The following is a 20,790-nucleotide window of genomic DNA, read 5'->3' as shown; positions in this document are numbered from 1 at the left end:
CCACTCTCTCTGCTGCTTCACTATAAACCTAATGTTTTCCTTCCTTGGAACAAATAAATCTGAAATGCAGACTGGGAGGCTATTAGAGGAGAAAATCCTTCAAAACTTTAGGACATGCAAATAAGTCTTCATGGCCAATAATGATTTTAAGCCTTTATGCAAAAATTTCTGGCTAATTCATTTCTTAGCAGGTAGATATTTCCAGTGCCTGTCATAAAGAAGTATTTTCCAAGTGGCATTTTCATTTCCAAAGTGCCATTTTTAGAAGTCCTGTGTACTGCTGCTTTGAACAGCCAGGCCTCAGGCTTCAAGGGCACAGGGGGATATATTCATGCTCCTTACTGACCAGTTCCTTCTGGAAAGACATTAAAATCTACTTCATAAAAATGAGTTCAAGAAATTTCAAGAAAATGTGATATATTTTTAAAAAATAACCTATTTTTAAATTTTAAAAAAGTCATGAATACTGTGCAAACATGAATATTGATATTTGTTCCACGGGGAATAGAAAATACTTGTATTCCTTCATTATTTAAAAGAGTTAATTTACCTTCATCTCACAATGAATATTTTGATTTTCCCTATGGATTAAGGAAAAGTGATCTGCATTTGCTATATAGAAATAAAATGAAGTATTAAATCTTAAATTATAAATGGCAAGATATGTGGGGGGTCCATAATGGAATCTGCTAAAGGACGTGGGGGGATTTAGTACCAAGGACAGATCCAATGGGACTTAAAGAAGTAAGTGCTTTTGGTTTGCACTTTGCAGGTAAGACCAAGTCGGATGACAGGAATTAGGCAAAGTGGTACCAACTCTACAACATACCCCTTAATGAGCTGTGGAAAGTTATGGAGACAAAGAATCAGCTACATACATAGAGACAGAGAGAGGAGCCAGGGACACGTTTAGAAAAGGGCAATTTCCATTCATAGCCCTGTAATATATCTCCCTGGTGCATCTTATCTTCTTTGTTTATTGGCCTTTTTGTCCTAATACCAAGTCAAAGTGGGATTTCTAGCATCTGTTTTCCTGGAGGCAAAATTCTCAAATAAATAGTTATAGTTCTGATGTTATGATTTATTTTTATATTTAAATGTTAAAAAGGAAATCTGAGAACTCAAGGACTTAAGAAAACAATATACACACACACACACATATATATATACACACAGACACACATGTATCTCTCTCTCTACTAAGAGAGATAAGGAGTATCAACTTAGTTTCCGTTGAAAATTGTTATACTATAACGATTAACTAAAGCCAGTTATTTATCAATGATATAATAACTATCTAATATGGATTAATAGCATATTACACCTAAGAACCAAAAGAGAATAAAAGAAAACATTACAAAATATGCTTGAATAGAAATTGATATTTCCTCCTCAGTATAAATCTCAAAAAACCTTCTGCCAGAACACACTTCTCTAACAAAGAACCCAAGGAGATTGTGGAAACTTGAGCCATGTTAATGCAAAGCAAGTTCCCTTAGTACTTGCAAGGATTTCATAACTGAAGGGCCCGGCCATGTCACAGATAATGCTTCTGCACGCCCATTACAGAGCAGAAATGTGCTGCCTCCAAGCAGCATTAACAACCTTTTTGTGCAGCATTAGAAGAATGTTAACCAAGCAATAAAATGAAAATGAATGTGAATAGTAATCTTCTTTTTAGATATAGGAATTCCTACAGGACAACAATTCTAGAAGAAAATATTGTTAATGTGTGACACTAATTGGCCTCATTAATACTGATACGGTTTTACCTAAGCATAGCTCCACTTGTTGCAACCTGGTGCATTGAAAATTCATGCTATCCACAGTTTCAGACAAATAACTCTAGCCTAAGGCCATGCATGCATTTCCAAAGGAGGAATTCTCCTGCCATATCATTTCAACATAAAATACAAACATCATTTTGGCCTGATTTAAATACCCCAAAGAATCTTATGCATGTTTGTTATTTTCTGTAGACTGCATTCTGAATCCCAAGTTTAATCTTCTTGGATTTTTATCCCTATAATGATTAAAAAGAAATTGTAGAATAGGTTTCTTATGAGAAATTGCTGATAAAACCTGAATTTTATGTATGTCCTTGGGTATGTTTTTGGTTAATTAATAGACCTTATTTTTAAGAGAATTTTTAGCTTTACAGAAAATAAAGAAGATACTAAAGTGTTCCAATTCCCTCTCTTTCCCAGCTCATAGTTTCCTTATTAGTAACATCTTGAATTAGTGTGGAATATTTTTTTGCAATTGATGGACCAATATTGATACAATAATATTTACTAAAGTTCATAGTTTACTTTAGGGTCCATCATTGTTTAGTTCTATGGATTTTGATAAATGCGTGTCACGTGTCCACCATGGTAGTATCATACCAAATAGTTTCACTCCTCTAAAAAATATCCTGTGTTCTACCTGTTCATTCCTTCTCCCCCGACCCAAACCTCTGGCAAACACTTATCTTTTCATTGTCTCAGTAGTTTTGCCTATTTAAAAAATGAATATGTTTTTAAGTTTCCACAGGTATGCAAAACATTTTGTGGTATATAAGCTTCCTATTTTCCAAAAGTGCAATAGTTCAGTAACAGTTCAGAATATACATAAACTGAGTTTCATCACTAGCCCATAATAAAGCATCTACCAACTGTACTCTCCATTCCAACTACACCCAGAAATTTCATTTTTAATATTTTGTAAAGGTAGATATACAGCAATATGACAGAACCTTAAGTCTTATTTTTTAATTTTTTTTTCAGAATTCTTTGGTTTTACCTGCTTAATTTACTATAACCTATAATTTATATAAGGGCTGATGGTTGTGTGAGGTTCCCCAGCATGGTTTATTTACAGCTGGGTGTTGATGCTAAATTAGTGTCTATCCCATACTGGTTGATATATATATTTTTAATGTTACCCCTATCTATACCATGAGAAAAGTGTTCTGTAAACTTAAAATGCTATATAAATATTAGTTAATATGATAGTGTGTCCATTAAATTATGTATGTTGCTCCCTAATTCATCTCTTTTTCCCTGGGGAAAAAATTGACTTCAGCTGAATCTGTACAAATACCAGTCACCGCAGATAATCACTCTACACACACTTTGTAGGCAAGGCACAACCATAACAAAATTATGGTAACAAAGAGAGGAAGAAATATCATGAAAACTGTCTCATAAGATTTCATGACGCAAAAACGCATGCCCTGTGTTCCCACTACATTTCTCACTGTTAATCTCTTTTTAGTTTTTTCTTCTTCACCTCTTACAGGCTTCTATCTTCAATCTCCTTTCCTTCCTTGCTAGTTCAAACTGTAACTGACGATGGGTTTTCTTCTCGACTGGCTTCATTTTTGCTGTTCTTCCAGGAGAAAAATCTATTACCTGCCCCGCCGGTACAAGTTCATGAGCAGGTTAGTATCATACTCCGTCAGGATAGTGTTTGCCTGTCTGTTGGCCTGTGTACTCCAACAATGACAAGGAGCTACAAGCTAGGGAAGATGGGCCTTTGTCACGTGGGAAAACTGGCTGCCATGCACATTCCAAAAATAGCTGTTTCAGGTTAACCTGGGGGAAAAAAAAACAGAGATGAAAATGTCTCTCTCAGAGTCTTCCCTGTGACTTCTGCATACTTGGGAGGATGCCATCCCCGCAGGCCTGTTGGGGCTGTTGTATGTTTAGCCCATTCTATTAGACAAATTGTCAAAAATCCCATCCATTCAGAGCACTTTTGATTTGGATGTTATTTTTTTCACACAAATTCCTCCCTCTACTTTATGAAATTTGAAAGCTCAAAATACAGATAGTCACCCTCTTAAAAAGCTATTGGCTACTTGTCTCCTATAGGTGGGGCCCTCCTGTGTTAGTAATATTTTGTTAATAATTTGTTAATTATTAATAACTTATTAATAATAACTTGTTATTGATTAACTAATTATTAATAAGTTATTAATAAATGCAGACACATGCCCTCACTCAGGAGCACTTCCTACTCTCTTTTCTACCAAAAAAAAAAAAAAAATCCTACTGGGTAAAGATTGCATTTACTATACTTTGTATTCTCCCAAAGCTTGTTTTTCCTTGTTGTTTTTTGAGAACCTGGGGTAAGGGGAATGTGTTGATGATGATGTCCTCTAATTGGGTTCTGTTGTGATCAATGGAAAATCTAATTTTAAAATCTTAATTAGTCTTATATTTCCATTCACCCTGAGCTGAGTTGATGGTTAAACTGGGAAAAAATTGAATTTCTCTGAAAATCCTCTAGTTAGTTCAGTTGTATGAGATTTAGAATTCAGGTTCCGGAAGCTCTGTGTATATGCTATGCAGAGTGATAAGTAAAAGAGTAATTGATTTATTTTGGTGGGTTTACTGAAATGCACGTGCACTCAGCAAAGTATAATGTGAGAATTGTCATACAAAGAAACTAAGACGTTGTTTCTCTAAGTTTCCTAGTGCGGCAACTTATCAGCAGTGCTTCCTTCATTAGATGGTCGAGGTGGCATTCAGATTCAAAACACTTTACCCTGTATTGGTAGTTCTCAAACTTCAGCCAGCATCAGCATCCCCTGGAGAGTTTGTTAAAACACAGATTTCTAGGCTCGCCCCCAGAGTTTCTGATTCAGTAGATCTTCGATGGGGCTGGAGAATTTTCATTTCTAACAGGTTCCCAGCTGCAGCCAGTGCTACAGGTCCTGAGACCACAATTTGAAAACCACTGGTCTGCATGACAAGTCCAGCTCTACCTTCCCATTAAATTAAGGATTTGACTAACTATAGATGGAAAGAACAAAAACCCAAATGAAGGAAAACCTGAAGGAAATACAACAAGGTGAACAGAAGCTTTTCCCAACTTTGATAGCACAGTGGAAAAATCATTTGTACCCGATATTGTTTCAATCTGCTGAATGAAATATATTACAGATTCTAAAGGGAATGTAGGGTGGAGAGAAGTCTTATTATTGTCCAAATTTTCCAATTCAGTAAGGTTACTGTGTGTGGGACAAAGCACATCCTTTGGGATCGTAAAACCTGTGTTGGCACTGGATGGCTTTAGGCGAGTTACTCCATGTATCTGAGCCTGAGTTTTCCTCATTTATAAAATGAAGATACTAATTTCTACCCTGTAGGATTGATGTGAGGTTTAGTGCCTAGTGTGTAGTAGATGTTCATAAATGTTATAAGTTAGTGATTATTATGTGTAATATTTATAAGAACAACTTTATATCTTTGCATACCTCCTCTTCCCTTTCTGCTTTTGAACTTATCATCTCCTCTAGTCTCCTCTTTCTTCTGTCCTTTAGTGACCAGTCCACTAACTGTTCTGATTTTACCTGCCAAGTAGTCATTTTCCCCATTTATATTCCCTATCCTGGCCTTGGCTCCGCTATTTGAAACGTCACCTAACTTAAAACCTAAAGATCCTTCTGGATGTTTCACCCCTTCATCTAATCAATCTCTCAAGCTCTGCAGGTGCAGATGAATATTTCTAGAATCTACTCTTCATTCTCACTGCCATTGCCTTAGCTGAGCTCCCATCACCTCTGGCCTATTTTACATCAATTTATTTTTCTTCCTCTATTTTGACCCCCTTCCAAACTAGAAGAGAGTCATCTTCTTAAGTAGCAAATCTGATCATGTCATATGGTGGCTACCCTAGAGTGATCAAAATAAAGCTCAAAGCCTCAGCTTAAACACAGACCTTTAAGGACTGTCTTCGCTCATCTCTCCCCTCCCACAACTCTCTGCTCCATCCATGTTGGACTACTTGTGGTTCCCAAACACATTATACTCACTTGGGTTTAGGTGCCTTTGCGTATGGTGGTCCTTCTGGAAGGTCCTTTCCCATCTTTTTGACCAAGGTAATGCCTACTGAGTCTTCAAAACTCAGCCCACGTGTTTGAGTCTTTTGACCAGGTTAAATGATCCTTCTTTTCTGTTTTCCCATGGGAACTGTCTGGCCCCATCACTGTGTGCTGTAATCTGTGATGTAGATGTCTGTCTCCCCACCTGGATGGTATTTGAAGGCAATGATGGCTCATTCAATTCCGTATTTCCAGTACCTAGCACATAGTAGATGGAATGAATGAACAAATAAATCTCCACACACACACATGAGGATTAGAGTGGGGAGAAAGATAGTCATAAAGAAAAGAAGCATAGAAGAACCAGGTCTGCCCAAAGTGTCAGACACAGACTCGGGACTGAAACATTTGCTCAAACCCAACGGGTAGGAATGGGTAATGAGCGCTTGAAAGAAAATGCTGAAAAGGGAACTATAGAATCTCAAGGTTGGATGGGATACTAAATGTCATCAACTCCAACCACTCATCAGATATTTAAACCTCTGCTATCTGGTCAGCTAGTCCATGTCTGAACATCCCTGGAGATTGGGAATTCCATAACCCATCTGTGGGCAGCTCTGACTGTTAGAAAGTTCTTCCTTAAAATATGCCATAATCTTTGTCTCTTTAGCTTTCTCTCTTTGATTGTAGTTCTGTCCCCTGGATAGGTATAAAACAATCTATAGACCAAGAAGGCAAAGTATGAGAGAACGATTATGAAATTATAGGCAAAAGGTTTAACACTTAGAGGCTATTTGGAAATTGAGAGTTGGGGACAGAGAGGTTCCCACACCTAAGGGATTGGGAAAATATTGTTGGAGGTAAAAGAAGAATGAGTATCCAGAAGAGATACAGGTGTGGTGAGGAAGATGATGATTTTTCTTTTAATAATTCTGTATTATAACTCACAGTGGGGCTTTGAGGTGTTGGTGTCCTGGAGGCCTCTGGAACTGGTGACAATGCCAGAGAATGCAATTTGGGAGTCAGTGGCACAGGGAAGTGTATGGAAGTTCCCAGGAAAGGGTGAAGAGAAGAGGGCTTGTTGCAGATTTTCTGAGAAATCACCACTAAGCCTCTTCTCTTCACTGAAATTCCAAACTGAAGGGCATGTGTTCGACTTGCCATCCAGTGGTACCCCAGTAATGAAACCCTGACTTTCAATATTCTAAAACTCTCCTGCCATACCAAATATGGATATTTAATTCAGCTTTTTGTTTCATCCATATACATGATATTGAATTTCATCAATCCATGAAAGCATCCCCTGAAACAAATCTATAGCCTAAGAATAAGAGAAATGAATTAAAAATTGTAATGTTTCTGAGCAAGCAGACAAATAAAGCATTTTTTCCACAAATATCTTTACTTTTAAAAGTCACCTGACTCCCATAAAGCACACTCATGTAGTTCTGACATGTATTTCTGGAATTAATGCTCTTTTTATCCCTATACTTTGTCTATTAAATGCCACTTTGACTCTTATCTTTGCTCAGGCTTATAGGAATTATAAATTACCTATCCAATAAAAAAGGGAAATTTATCATCTGCCCTTTTTTTTTGCTTTCATAAAATATTACAAATATAGTCTGTAAAAGATGTGATTACAAAGTAACAAATCTGATTCTTGTGGGTGGCTCACAGCTGAAGTCTCATTTCTACTTATTCCTTACCCCCACCCCCCACCCTGCCATACATATTCTGCCTGACTTTAGCCTTTGCAATGCTTGACAGCATGAATGCTGGACCCAATTGCATTATATATTCAGTGTAGCCACAGTCTTATCAGATGAGCATATAGGCAAAATGACAAAATGCCTTGTATGTTTCCATCCCTGTTTTAAAAAATTAATACATGTAAATGTTTCAAAGCCTTTGGACTCTTTGTAAAGTATGTAGGCTGTGCCCCAAATAATAGCCTTGTGACCTAAAAGAATCACATTAGCTTCCTAAGATCACTAATTCCTATCCAGGTAGAAGCTGAAAATACAGGGCATTTGGCTCTAAGAAAAGGAAAAAGAAATCGAAGCCTCCTGTTGTCTATTATCGGTCCAGGAGGGCTTTATTTACTGCAATGTAGGGCTGTGTGCTGCCTCCATTTAGAAGAAGAAAAAAAGCTCATCTGTATTTTTCCTCTAGGCATATTGTCCCTGAAAATGTAATCTGTTAGAAACATGATGCTATTATTATAATATTCTTATCTAGGGAAAAGCAGGTGTCTTTGAAGTAGGCCTGTTTCATTTAATTCAGTCTGATTAAGTTGTCCTTAGTGCAGATTCTCTCCTGGGTTGTTAGTGGCTCAAGGAAAAGGACCTGTCTTCCACTTCCTCAGGGTACAGCCATAGCATCCACACTGGGACTCTGCACATAGTGGGTGATAAAGGCCTCCTAACAGGTTAGCATGTTGGGAGTGAGGTCCTTTGCATGTGGCCTTTTCTTTAATCATCACCTCTCCCAAAGTGGGTAGGGTTATCTCCCCTTTACAGCTGAGGGAACCAAGGGCCAAAGAGATTAAATGGAACCTTCCCAAGACCTCCCTTGGGAAGCCATGGCAGAGGTGGCAAGCCTGTGCCCGTCTGTGTGACATTTCCAGCTCCTCCCAGGTACCTGGAATCCCACTTGCCAGGAACCAGTATTTTGGGGGGAATCTGAATTTATCATCAAAACAACTTTCTATTCAAGTAACTCATCTTGCAGTCCAGATACTAACTTGACAAGTCAAGGCCAGAAATGCCCAAGTGGATGATCCATCTTCCCTGTATTGATTTGCTTATGTAGTCTGTAAGAGGCCTTTTGCTCAGTAAATGCCAGAAATGGAACAAAGTGACAACATATCCAACTAAAATCAATGCTAAATCATTAAGCCAATGTTTTCTCTTTTATTTTCTGTTAGTGGAGACTTTATTAAGTAAACTCCACTCCCATACTAGGGAGAAAAATGGGATGCCTTCTGGTTAACTGGTTTCCTGATTTTAATATAGCCAGGTGAATTTCAAATTGCCTATTCAGGGATGTTTATTAGACACAACATGGGAGCACAGATATCAGTATACAAGGGCATATCATAGCTTTTGAATTTCCGTTGGGAAGAGAACTCTACATAAAAGTTCATTGTCATTATTTTCTTCATCCTAGAAACTACCACATTATTGAGCCTTTTGTATAATCCAGCCAAGGCATTGTGCAAGTTTTTGATACTCATTATCTTATTTATTCCTCATCACTGCCTTATGCTATTTGTACTGTTAGCTCAGAGAGGTTTAGCTATTAGCCCAGCAAGATCTCTGTAACTGGGATGTGAACCTGCTTCCAGCTGACTCCAGAGTCCACCATTGTATCTCCTAACAGTTATCCACTAGGTGTTGCAAAAAGGAAAGCTCTTCATTAACTCATATTTGTTTAGAATGACATAACCAAGATATTATCGCCCAAATCACCAACAATATGTAGTATCTAAAGAGCGTCTGATTGATCATCATTTTAGAGATGAGCTTAGTAAGGCTCAGTGAGGGTAAAAGACTTGTTCTAGGCCACAGTAGTGTGTGATGGCAGGATCAAGAATTCAACTTGAAGACCAGGCATGGTGGCTCACGCCTATAATCCTAGCACTCTGGGAGGCTGAGGCGGACGGATCATTTGAGCTCAGGAGTTCAAGACCACCCTGAGCAAGAGCAAGACCCCATCTTAAAATAAAAAAAAAGTAGAAAGAAATGAGCTGGACAACTAAAAATATATAGAAAAAATTAGCGGGGCATGGTGGTGCATGCCTGTAGTCCCAGCTACTCGAGAGGCTGAGGCAGGAGGATTGCTTGAGCCCGGGAGTCCGAGGTTGCTGTGAGCTAGGCTGACACCACAGCACTGTAGCCTGGGCAACAGAGTGAGACTTTGTCTCAAAAAAAAAAAAAAAAAAGAATTCGCCTTGAGCTTCATGCTTTCCAGCCTAGTGGCTCTTTGCACTACTTGTTTCTCCTCTGCATGATTGAAACAGATCCTTAGTGCAGTCTGAGCGTGGCACAGTTTGGAGACAGCAGTGTATTTGTGGAAGAGCAGCCTAGGGGAGCTCTCAGTCCTTATCCCACCACAGAGAAATAGACTCTTGTTCCTGGAGCCACCTAACTGGGAGGTGGGAACACCATGTGGACGGCAGCCTTAGCACAACAGGAGCCTGGCTAACTGTGGCCAGGTCTCGAGGGGAGGATCAGACTAAGACGGTTTTAAGAGATGTTTGAGTTTCCTATTGCTGCCATAATACATTGCCACAAACTCAGCTGCATAAAACAACACAAATATATCATCTCACATTCTGTAAGTCAGAAGTCCAGGGGAGGGGGAACTCAGCGGGCTTCTCTGCTTGAGGTCTCCCAAGGCTGACATTAAGGTATCGGTGGGCCTAGGCTGTTATCTGGAGACGGGGGACAAAGCACTTCCAGGCTCGGTCAGGTTGCTGGCACAATTCAGCATATGCAATTATAGGACTGAGGTGTCCATTTCTTTACTAGCTGTTGGCTGAAAGGCCCTCTCAGCTTCTATAGGCTGCCTGCATTCCCTGGGTCCTGGCACTTTGCATCTTCAAAGCCAGCAATGGCAGATCAAGCCCTTCTCATACAGTGAATCTCTCTGTTTCTCCTTCTGCTGCATCTCTCCTGTCTCTAACTGGAGAACATTCTCTGCTTTTAAAGGTTTCATGTGGTTAACTTGGGCCCGTCTGAGTAGTCCAGGGTGCTCTCCCTATCTGAAGGTCTGAACCTTACTTAGATCTTCCAAGTTCCTTTTGCCATGTAACATAACAGTCACAGGTTCTGGGGGTTAGGTATGGACATCTTTTGGGGGCAATTCTGCCAACCGGAAGAAGACACAAACCGCTGACCACAATTGAGTGTTTGTTCCTGTCGTTGTGAAGAGCACACAGCATGGACAGGCATGTGTGATGGAACCTGGACCACCCTGGCTTCGGCCACCTGCTTCTGCTCAGGCTTCCCAAAGAAGGCCAGTCTGCACCCTCCACCCCCACGTCCAGCCAGTGTCTCAGGGCTTTTATTTTTTAATGTCTTTCTTCCACCCTAGTGTTTAAAAAGCCCAGTCCTCCGCTTTCAATCGTTTTTGCATTAGTCCTGTAGGGTCCTCAAGAAATTACTAATAATGCTTGCTATCTGCCTGGCAGCTTCTCCAAAACATTCCCTACTCACCATGTTTTATGAGCCTCCTAACCATCCTGTGAGGTCAGTAAGATAATGATGATGGTGATGATTATCATTACTATTTACCCCCATTTTATAACCCTGGAAAATAAGGCTCAGAAATGTGAGTGGCTTGTGCAAGTTCTCACAGTTGATAGGCAACACAGCCAGGTTTTAGGCACCTTGATTATAAATCCCAGCTGCCTTCCATCATGCCAAACAGCCTCCTCTCACTCCCCTCTCACTTCCTCTTACGCCTCCTCATTTTTCAATTAATTAATCATTTTCATTACCCTGTTCTACTCTCGCTTCACCATCTCCACATTTCATTTAGATTGTGGTGCCACAAGCTGGCTGCTGAAAGCTGCCATTCACTCCCATAGAGTATTTAGGCCTGATTTTTTCACAGCTTTGTTTGTGTCCACGCTGAGTGCTGTCCCCTGCTGGATTTAATTCATAGTCATTGCACGCAGAGCCTAGATTCTGTGGGAATGTGAATTTTGCAAAGTGTGATCCAATAGTGCTGCAGACCAGAGATGTGTGGGAGGTAAAATCTCTATCATAAAAAACCTTTGGGCCAATGTCCTCTTTCTCGAATGAGTTTTAAGACAATCAGATGAAATAAAGTCAAGAGCCACAGGGAAGGCCACTAGCCTAGGAAGTCTAATTTATAAGTCCATTTAAGGACTACATCATTGAACACAGACAAAGGATAGATGCTCATGAAGCACAAATAACTTTGAATTGAAAAGCAGAACAGACATAAGTGTTAAAAGGCAAGCTCATTGCTCAAATTCTTATTTTTGAAAAAAAATAGAAAAATAGTAATAATAGCCAGCACTTACTGTATACTAGACACTATTTTGAAGACTTTATGTATATATTAATCAGTTCATCACCACAACTCTATGAATCGGGTATCATTATCATGCCCATTTTACAGATAAGAAAATTGAGATTCAGCAAAGTTAAATAACTTGCCCAAGGTCATGCTGTTACTATCTACAGAGCAAGGATCTGAATCTAGGCACTCCAGCCCCAGAGTTCATGTTTTCAGTCACGTGTCATGTGGCTTCTCTGAAGCCCATTGATTCACCGTATTTTACGTCTACTTCTGTGTGTGTGTGTGTGTGTGTGTGTGTGTGTGTGTGTGTGTGTGTGTGTGTGTTGGGGGGAATTACTCTTTGGGAGGAAGCGAGATTCTTTCCAGTTTGGATGTTTAGCGTTCTGAAAAAGAACAGTGATCACCAGACAGAGATGGTGTCCTGGTGAGGCTGGAACAATACTGAGAATAAAGTGAAGAAGCAGTTTACCAGTATTTTTCAGTTTGGAATTGATTGGTTATGTAAAAAATATTGCCTTCAGCTAGGAGTTTTACTGTGATGATTAATTTTATGTGTCAATTTGGCTAGGCTAAGGGGTGCCCAGATAGCTGGGAAAACATCACTCCTGGGTGTGTCTGCGAGGGCCTTTCCAGAAGAGGTTAGCATTTGAATTGGTGGGCTGGGGAGAGAACATGACTCTCACCAATGTGGGCAGGCACCATCCAATCCACTGAGGGTCTGAATAGAACAAAAAGGTGGCAGAAGGGTAAGTTTGCTTCTGTTTGAGCTGGGATATCCATCTTCTCCTGCCCCTGGGCATCAGCACTCCTGGTTCTCTGGCCCATGATTTTCACCACTGACTCCTAAGATTTTGGAGGCTGAGAAGTCCCACGATCTGCAGTTTGTAAGCAGGAGGCCTAGGAAAGCTGATGCCACAAGTCCCATTCTGCATCTGAAGGCCCGAGAACCAGGAGCGCCAATGATCAAAGGCAGGAGAAGATGAATGTTCCAGCTCAAGCAGAGAGCAAATTCGTCCTTCCTTCACCTTTTCATGAAGCCAGCCAGGAACCCATGGCTTGAAAACCACCTTTAGGACACTGTTGTTATTTTCCTTGACTTGGCCTCATTGTGTGCATTAGCTAGAGTGACACATGTGTGTCGTGATGCCCCAGCACCATGATAACTGTGGAGTCAGCTTAAAAAGAAAGCAGTGAAAGCCAGAGATCCTGTTGCCTGCTGAGAAGCTGCTCAGGGAAGGTGTCAGAGGCAGGAAGCTAAGGTGGCATTGAGCTTTCTGTGCACACTCAATCTGCTGGAATAAGCTGCCAGTGCTCCGTCCCCAAAGTGAACTACAGCTAGCCTCTCTGACCTCAGAGCTTTTCCAAACACAATATGAGTTTCTAGAACAAACAGAATATAAGAAGTTCAGGTTTCAGCTGCTTTGCTTAAAGGACTGTCAGCTTCCTTTTCAAAGCCTTCCAGCTTTGTTATGACTACTTGGTCAATTATTAGCATGTGAGTGGACATCTAATTCATGACTGCTATTTCATAAATGGTAACATTGAGGTCACTTAGTGAAATTAAAACAACACTGGGATTCCAGTTCTCTTCTTGCTATCTGTAAAACAAATATCATGAGTGCAATGAGAGTTCCTGGAATGTGTGTTGTATAATTATGGCTCTGTGGAGATTTCCCTCCTGTGTTTTGGGGTGATGCTGACATGCTGTACCCTTTGGTTTTGCCTTCCATGTACCACAGGATCGATAAACAAATAAGCAGGTTTCGGAGATGGTTACCTAAGAAGCCAATGAGGCTGGACAAGGAGACACTGCCAGACCTGGAGGAGAATGACTGCTACACTGCCCCTTTCAGCCAGCAAAGGATCCATCAGTGAGTGTTTCGGGTCAAAGCCCCTGTCTTACTAAGGACGTGTGGCTGTCATAGAGCCTTACCCTGCACGCCTTTGATTCCTTGGTGCGTGGAAGGAACGGCATAGTGCCCTTCTCCCCTGAAAATTCTGTGAGTGCTCATATTCCTTTTATTTTAGTCGGGGGAAGCTAACTGCTGTAACAAACAATCCCCACATCTCATGGCTTAAAATGACACAATGCTTTTTCATCTGCATGTTGTGTGAATGAGCTTCTCCAGGGTAATGGAGAGACCCAGGCTCCTTCAGTCCTGTGGCTCTGCCCACCTCCTGTGTGCAGAGCCCCCTGCAGGCTCGTCTCCATCTAGCCAGCAGATGGGGGAAGGGGTCTACACCTTTTCATCTTGCAAAGAGGGCTTGTTGTTTCCTGGTGTTTATGTATCTCAGTTCACTTCTCAGTTTCCCTTTCTCCAGCAATTTACTAAGTTGCCTTAGGAAAAGCTGCATCATTGGAAAGCCCACTTGCTGACTCATCTATCAGACTATCTCAGAACAGTAATTTGTCACTTTTGACATATGGGTAGGGAAAAAAAAAGTTGGCTAAGTAACTGAGCCTGTGAGGAATTGCAAAAGTGATAAGAGAATTTACTCTAAAACTTCTGAGATGACAGGAAATGATGGCTGGACGGCAGGGCAGGCAGGAGAGAAAAGCGTGCCAAAGACTGTAAACAAGGAGAGAAACACAGCCTCTCACAGAGGGCAGAGTTCAGGCGGCCCCCCTCGCTCACAAGCAGCCTTCAGGAATTCCTGGCCCTCCCTGTTGCAGCCGTAATGGCAGCCTCAGTAAAAATGAGTTACCTGAGGGAAGGAAAGGGATAACAGATTTTTTAAAAATGTATTTGGCTAATTTTATGAAAAAGTAAACCAAATGGCAATTGTCAAGAAGTTTCAGGGAGTGTGCAAGGTGGGGGTGTCTTCTAGCAACAGAATATCAGTTAAAGTCTGTGGATCTCTAGATGGAAAAGGAGAGAAGAAAAAAAATCAAACATCGGATGTTCTGCATCAAAATGTATAATACTGAGTAAGATCAATATATAATGAAAGGGAAGCAACTCAATAAGCCTCTAAAATAGCCAAACCTTGGATCCCCACAGGTTTTTATTTACCTCAGTTCATTTCTGAGATAATATGCCAACCCAGCCATATTATGTGAACATTTGAAAGGGTCATTGAAGAAAACATAAAACTCACAGCCCAGCCTCAAAAACTTAGTTCAGTCCTCCACAGAAAAATAAGAGCTGGGCGGAACATAATGTTAATTCAGAGATCAGGATCTATGGGTTTTTTCTTAAGAGAAAAAGACATATAAAAGCTGACATATTCCCAGTCTTAATTTAAACCCTCACCATGTCTATGTTGTTCATTTTGGAAGTTTTTTAGGCAACTGATTATTTCTTACATTCTTCTGAAGTGGAGTCTGGTTTACATGCAGATCTTTCCTGTGTTTATTACCTGCTAGAAAGAGTTCCTAGCACAGTACAGAACTAGGTGTCAAAAATTTTGGATAATAGATGGATGGATACATGGATAGGTCGATGGATGAATGAATATATGGGTGAATGTGCAGGTGGACAAAGAAATAAGGCAAGTTCATGGTGTGCACTCTGGGGTTTTATGTCACGTCAAAGGGGTATAAGTGAATTAAAGAGCAGTGATGGATGGATAAATGGATAAATGGATGGAGAAATCAATGAAGTAGATGGTATGTGCTCTGGGATTTTGTTTCACTTCAAAGGGATATAGATATATGGAAGAGGAAGGTTTCCCACCTCTTCATGCTGATTATGTTCCATGATGTTCTTACTTTAGAACAGTACTTCTCAACATGTTTCTCAAAGTCAGAAGCACCGGGACACCCATTCGGATTTCTGGGGACCAGAACCAAAAATAATATTTTTACAAGTAATTTAAAATATGTAATAAATGAAGGAAGATCACACATGGGATAGGGATATTCAGCCATCTCTCTCCCATATTTGAAAAGCCTTTTTCTGATATGTTTGGGTATTGATTTGCCAAATAATTGATTTGTTCAACAGTCATTAATTGAGTGTTCACTTCTTGCCAGGCAATGTCTGGATTCAGAGAATATAAAGATAAATAATACACAGTTTTGACCCCAGCTTAGTATATCTGCAGACTATTTGAAATAATTTTAAACAGTATAATGAGTGTAACTTAAAGAGAGAGTTCTCAGTTCTCCGTGTTTGGAGGGAAGTTGATAAGTGATGAGGGTTGGTCGTAAAGAAAAAAATGCTTGATAGGAGTCTTGAAGGATAAGACTTGCCCAAGTAAGTAGGGGGATAATGGTATCCCAAGGAGAGAGAGCAGTGTGTGTATAAAATAACAAAGGCATAAAACAGGATAGAATGTTTGAGGAACCACAAGTAGCTTTCTGTGGATAGGAGTATAGGGTGCAAGTGTTATTGTTTGAAAAAAGAGAGTGATCAGTGAAAGATGAGATTTCAAGACAGAAGACCAAGGAAGAAAAAGTAGAGGTATGGCTGAAATGAAACTGAAGGACCAGACCTCAGGAGACCAGGAGAATAAAAGCAGTTATATCTTGCAAGTGGGAGATGAAAAATTAAATAAATATCTTGAATGTTATCAGTGAGAATTCTTTCTCTTTGAAAATTGTTATGCCACATGGGTAACATCCCTTTGATGAGTGTGTAAAAGTATGACTTGAAGAATGCTTGCTGTCAAGTTGGAAACAATTGTTTGGTATAGTCAGAAAAAAAAAATTCCCTAAGGATGTTTTGAGAGTGATATTAATGTATTTAAACTAGTCAGAAGTAGCTGGTTAATAAGCTCTTGTAGTTATAACATGATATCCTAGCTTTCCAAATACAGTCTAAAATCCCATGTGACTTCTTAGTTTTGTAGAACACTTCATATTGTGTTTGTCTTGGAATAAAGGAGAATAATAGAAATTTAAGCGTGTTGGGTGGGAGGTGGGGTAGAGGGGAAGGGCATGAATAGTGTAGGAAAAAGAGAAGAGAGAATTGAAGGTTTAATAAATATGATCAAAGTCGGAAAGAGCCTTAAAAATACCTTGCTCTCAGGATAAAACCCAGACTCCTAAATTGACTCACTAACTCCTGTTTTCATGAGCTGTTTTCACCTTCTTAAGTCACCTTCCAACTCTTTTGTCTCCTGTCTACCTAAGCTCTTCCTTCTGCCTGGAATGCCTTTTCCTTAGGAGCCTTCTTTCATATTTCATCAGAGACATTTCCTCCAGAAAACCTTCCATGATTTCTAACCTCCACCCCAAATTCTGGCTGAGTTTCACTCTTCTGTGTTTTGGTAATATTTTTCTTGTCCTTAATTAATAGCACCATCCATTTTAATTGCTTTCTCCTAGACTATAAGCTCCTTGAAAGACTATGCGTGTCTCAACCACTTTTGAACCCCAAAGAAGGTGCCTAATAATAATTTGTTCAATGAATAGATAGAAACAAAAATAGGAGAATGATGCGAGTAAAGAATGATTTGAAGTTAGCTGACTGCACACTCATCTCAAACCCAATTCAAGACGCCTTCTCCTGAAATGTGGTCCACCTTCCCTGTTCCCTGTCTCAGTAAACAGCACTGGTATTTGTCCACTTGCTGAAACTGGAGTCTGGAAGCTATTCTAGGCACCTCTCTCATCTCTGCTTCCCACATGTTATACATCTCCAAGGGCCGATGGTTTTACATCCTACGTGTCTCTTTATTCCAGCAACGTCTTCCCATCTTTGCTACCACTATTTCACTTCTGAAACCCAGAAATAATGTAACAGGTCTCCCTGGTTCTACTCTCGCCCACCTCTAATTCATTCTCTCAAGTGCATACAGAACAATGTTTTCAAAATGTACTTTTGATCATGTCAATTCATCCTGTTTAAAAACCTTAGAATAAACACCAAAATTATTGCTATGACTTACAAGTCGTCGAATGGCCTCACCATGCTGCCAACTGCTCTCCAGCCTTGTCTGCCTTTCCTGCCTCCCACCCTGCACTTGTTATGATCTAGGCACATACAACCTCTCTCAGTTCTTTGTTTTTTTTAATTTGTTTTTATTTGTATAAATTTATGGGGTATAATATAATTTTGTTACATACATAGATTGTGTGGTGATAAAGTCAGGGCTTTTAGGGCATCCATCACCAAGATAACATACATTGTACTATTAAGTAATTTCTTATCGTCCACCCCCATTCAACCCCCTCTGAGTCTCTATTGTCTAGCATTCCAGACTCTCTCAGTTCTTTGGATATACTCTGCCCCAGGGCATCTGCACATGCTGTTTTCCCTCCTGAAATTTTCTTCCCATTCCTTACCCCTTTTCCTAGTTTATTCTTACTCATCCTTCAGAACTCAGCTGCGAAGACTCCCCACTGGAATCCTCCCCCAACTCCATCCTTCCCCACCAGTCCTTCCAAAGATCAGATCTCTTTGTTCTCTATTCTTTTAGCACATTTCCTATATAACATTTTCACATTTAAAATTTTATAATTATTTGAGTATTAAATGACTGATGCCTGTCTCTCCAGGTAGACTACCTACTCTATGGAGGCATAGGCCATATTTGGTTTTGCTTATGATTGTATCTCCAACACCCAACACAATGCCTAGCATACAATAGTGCACACAATACTTGTCTAGTAAATTAATGGAGTAAAAATAAAAGTAATGGATAGCACAGAATAACATAATCATAAATCTTTGTACTTTGAAATTCATTGTACAAAATTTAAAATTGAGAATCAATTATAAAACAAATATCATAGCATTCTATTTGAAAATATATCTATGCTTAAGAAGAAATAAAAGCAAACCTGTGGGTGTACATGTCTATAAGTCAATGTACAAATGCTGTTTGGTCGTTTTATATGGTATTACCAAAGGTAGGCCTACAGGTAGGAAAACTCTTACTATATGCCAGACACTAAGAAATTTAATTCTCATAATGACCCTCAGAGGGTGGAGGTATTATTAGTATCACTATTTTACAGATGAGGAAAGTAAGGCACAAGCAGGTTAAAGAACACCTACACTAGACCACTTGCCTAAAAAAAAATCCCAAATATCAGTGGTTTAACTGTGTAGAAGTTTGTTTGCTATTCACATACTGTCTAGTGTGGGTCATGTTGGGAGGAGGCACAATGTCTCTGTTCCATACACTCATGCAGGTACCTAGGCTCCTTCTATCTGGTAATTCTGCCATCCCTTAGATCCCTTACAGACAAGGGAAAAGAAAGATGAGTGGTTTTTTTAGCAGAGTTTTATGGGCCAGGCTTAAAAGTGTTGTACAGCACTTTCACCCACATTTTATAGACCAGAGCTCAGTCATGTAATCACCACTAAACAAGAAATGCTGGAATAGCTAGTCTACCTGTGTGCCCAGGAGAAAACAGGAAGCAGGTTTGCTGAACAAATACGTAGTCTGTCTGAGTGATGAAGCAGGAATTCAAGTTCAGACAGGAAGGCTCCAGATCTCACACTCTAAGCATTATGCGTTACTTCAGGATGTCTCAACCTCAGGACTGTTGACATTTGAGGTTGAATAACTCTTTGTTGTGGGAGCTGTCCTGTGCGTTGTAGGATGTTTAGCAGCATCCTTGGCCCCTACCCACTGGATGCTAGTAGCATCCACCTCCCCCTTAGTGGTGACAATCAAAAACGTCTCCAGACATTGCCACATTTCCCCAGGTGGTGGTGGTAGGGTGGGTGCACCATCACACCCCTCCCCCCAACCTTGAGAACCATTACTCTGTTATCTTTCAACACATGACACCCTTCAGACAGGACCACACACTCAGAAATCTGTGATAAATTAAACTCTAGTTGAATCTGATGACTATGACAGACAAGGTCATTTAAGAATTAATTTATTCCTCTTCACCTCCCTGCCCATGAATGTCACCCTGCTTAAGTAGCACTGCCCTTCATTCTTAAAATGGCATTGGCAGTAACACCCTTGAGGCAATTACTTTCTAAGGTCAATATTCGTAATAAAGGTTTTCTGCTAGTAGACAGAAAAAAGGGAATATGGAAAAGAATCATGTCACTTTTTATAATAGATATGTAGTACATTCTTTCAGGAAATAGATCAATTTTGAATTGCCTTTCAGAAAAATGTGCTAGATACATGCAGATAGAAAAATGTTCTTCCCTGAATTTTCATTACTTTTATCATTATCATTATTTATTTTTATAAAAATCCATAAAGAGTGAGGTTAAATTAAATATTGGCCACTTCCTAACAGAAGAATCTGAAATTTATGCTATATTGTGTGTGCAGACGTTTAAATACATATTCATTCATCCACATGCTTCAAGACAGTTGTTGTTTTGGGTGCTTGGGAATCAAGAGTGAACAAACAGGCAAAGATTCCTGCCCTCTTGGAGCTCACATTTTAGCTGGGGGCAACCGGCAATAAATTAAAAACCAGTGCTTGTCAACGAGAGGTGATTTGAGAATGTCTGGAAACATTTTTGATTGTGAACTCAGGAGTGAGGGTCACTGCTGGCATCTAGTGGGTCGATGTGGGTGGCCAGGGCTGCTGCTGAACATCCTACCGTGTGCACAGGACAGCATCTCCAGCAAGGAATCATCCAGCCTAAGTCAATAGTGCTAAGGTAAACATTTGTTAAAAAGTCAATTTAAAAGCATGTGAAGGCCGGGCGCGGTGGCTCACACCTGTAATCCTAGCACTCTGGGAGGCCGAGGCAGGTGGATTGCTCAAGGTCAGGAGTTCGAGACCAACCTGCAGCAAGAGCGAGACCCCGTCTCTACTAAAAATAGAAAGAAATTATATGGACAACTAAAATACATATATATAGAAAAAATTAGCTGGGCATGGTGGCGCATGCCTGTAGTCCCAGCTACTGGGGAGTCTGAGGCAGTAGGATCGCTTAAGCCCAGGAGTTTCAGGTTGCTGTGAGCTAGGCCGACGCTACGGCACTCTAGCCCGGGCAACAAAGCGAGACTCTGTCTCAAAAAAAAAAAAAAAAAAAAAGCATGTG

General features: G+C 40.1%; 1 protein-coding gene across 1 annotated transcript in view; it reads left to right on the top strand.

The window, feature by feature from the left end:
• The window catches only part of ANO4 (anoctamin 4), a 166,188-nt gene that overhangs the window by 64,999 nt on the left and 80,399 nt on the right, over window positions 1-20,790 (top strand). Inside the window, exons 6-7 of the mRNA XM_045553135.1 lie at window positions 3,380-3,424; window positions 13,609-13,740. Of these exons, the coding sequence (XP_045409091.1) occupies window positions 3,380-3,424; window positions 13,609-13,740 (177 nt within the window). The remainder of the gene's footprint in view (window positions 1-3,379; window positions 3,425-13,608; window positions 13,741-20,790) is intronic.

The sequence above is a fragment of the Lemur catta genome, chromosome 6, assembly GCF_020740605.2.
Source record: "Lemur catta isolate mLemCat1 chromosome 6, mLemCat1.pri, whole genome shotgun sequence".
Lineage (NCBI taxonomy): Eukaryota > Metazoa > Chordata > Mammalia > Primates > Lemuridae > Lemur > Lemur catta.
Note: the sequence above shows the minus strand (reverse complement) of the source record. Positions and strands in the feature narration are given on the sequence as shown.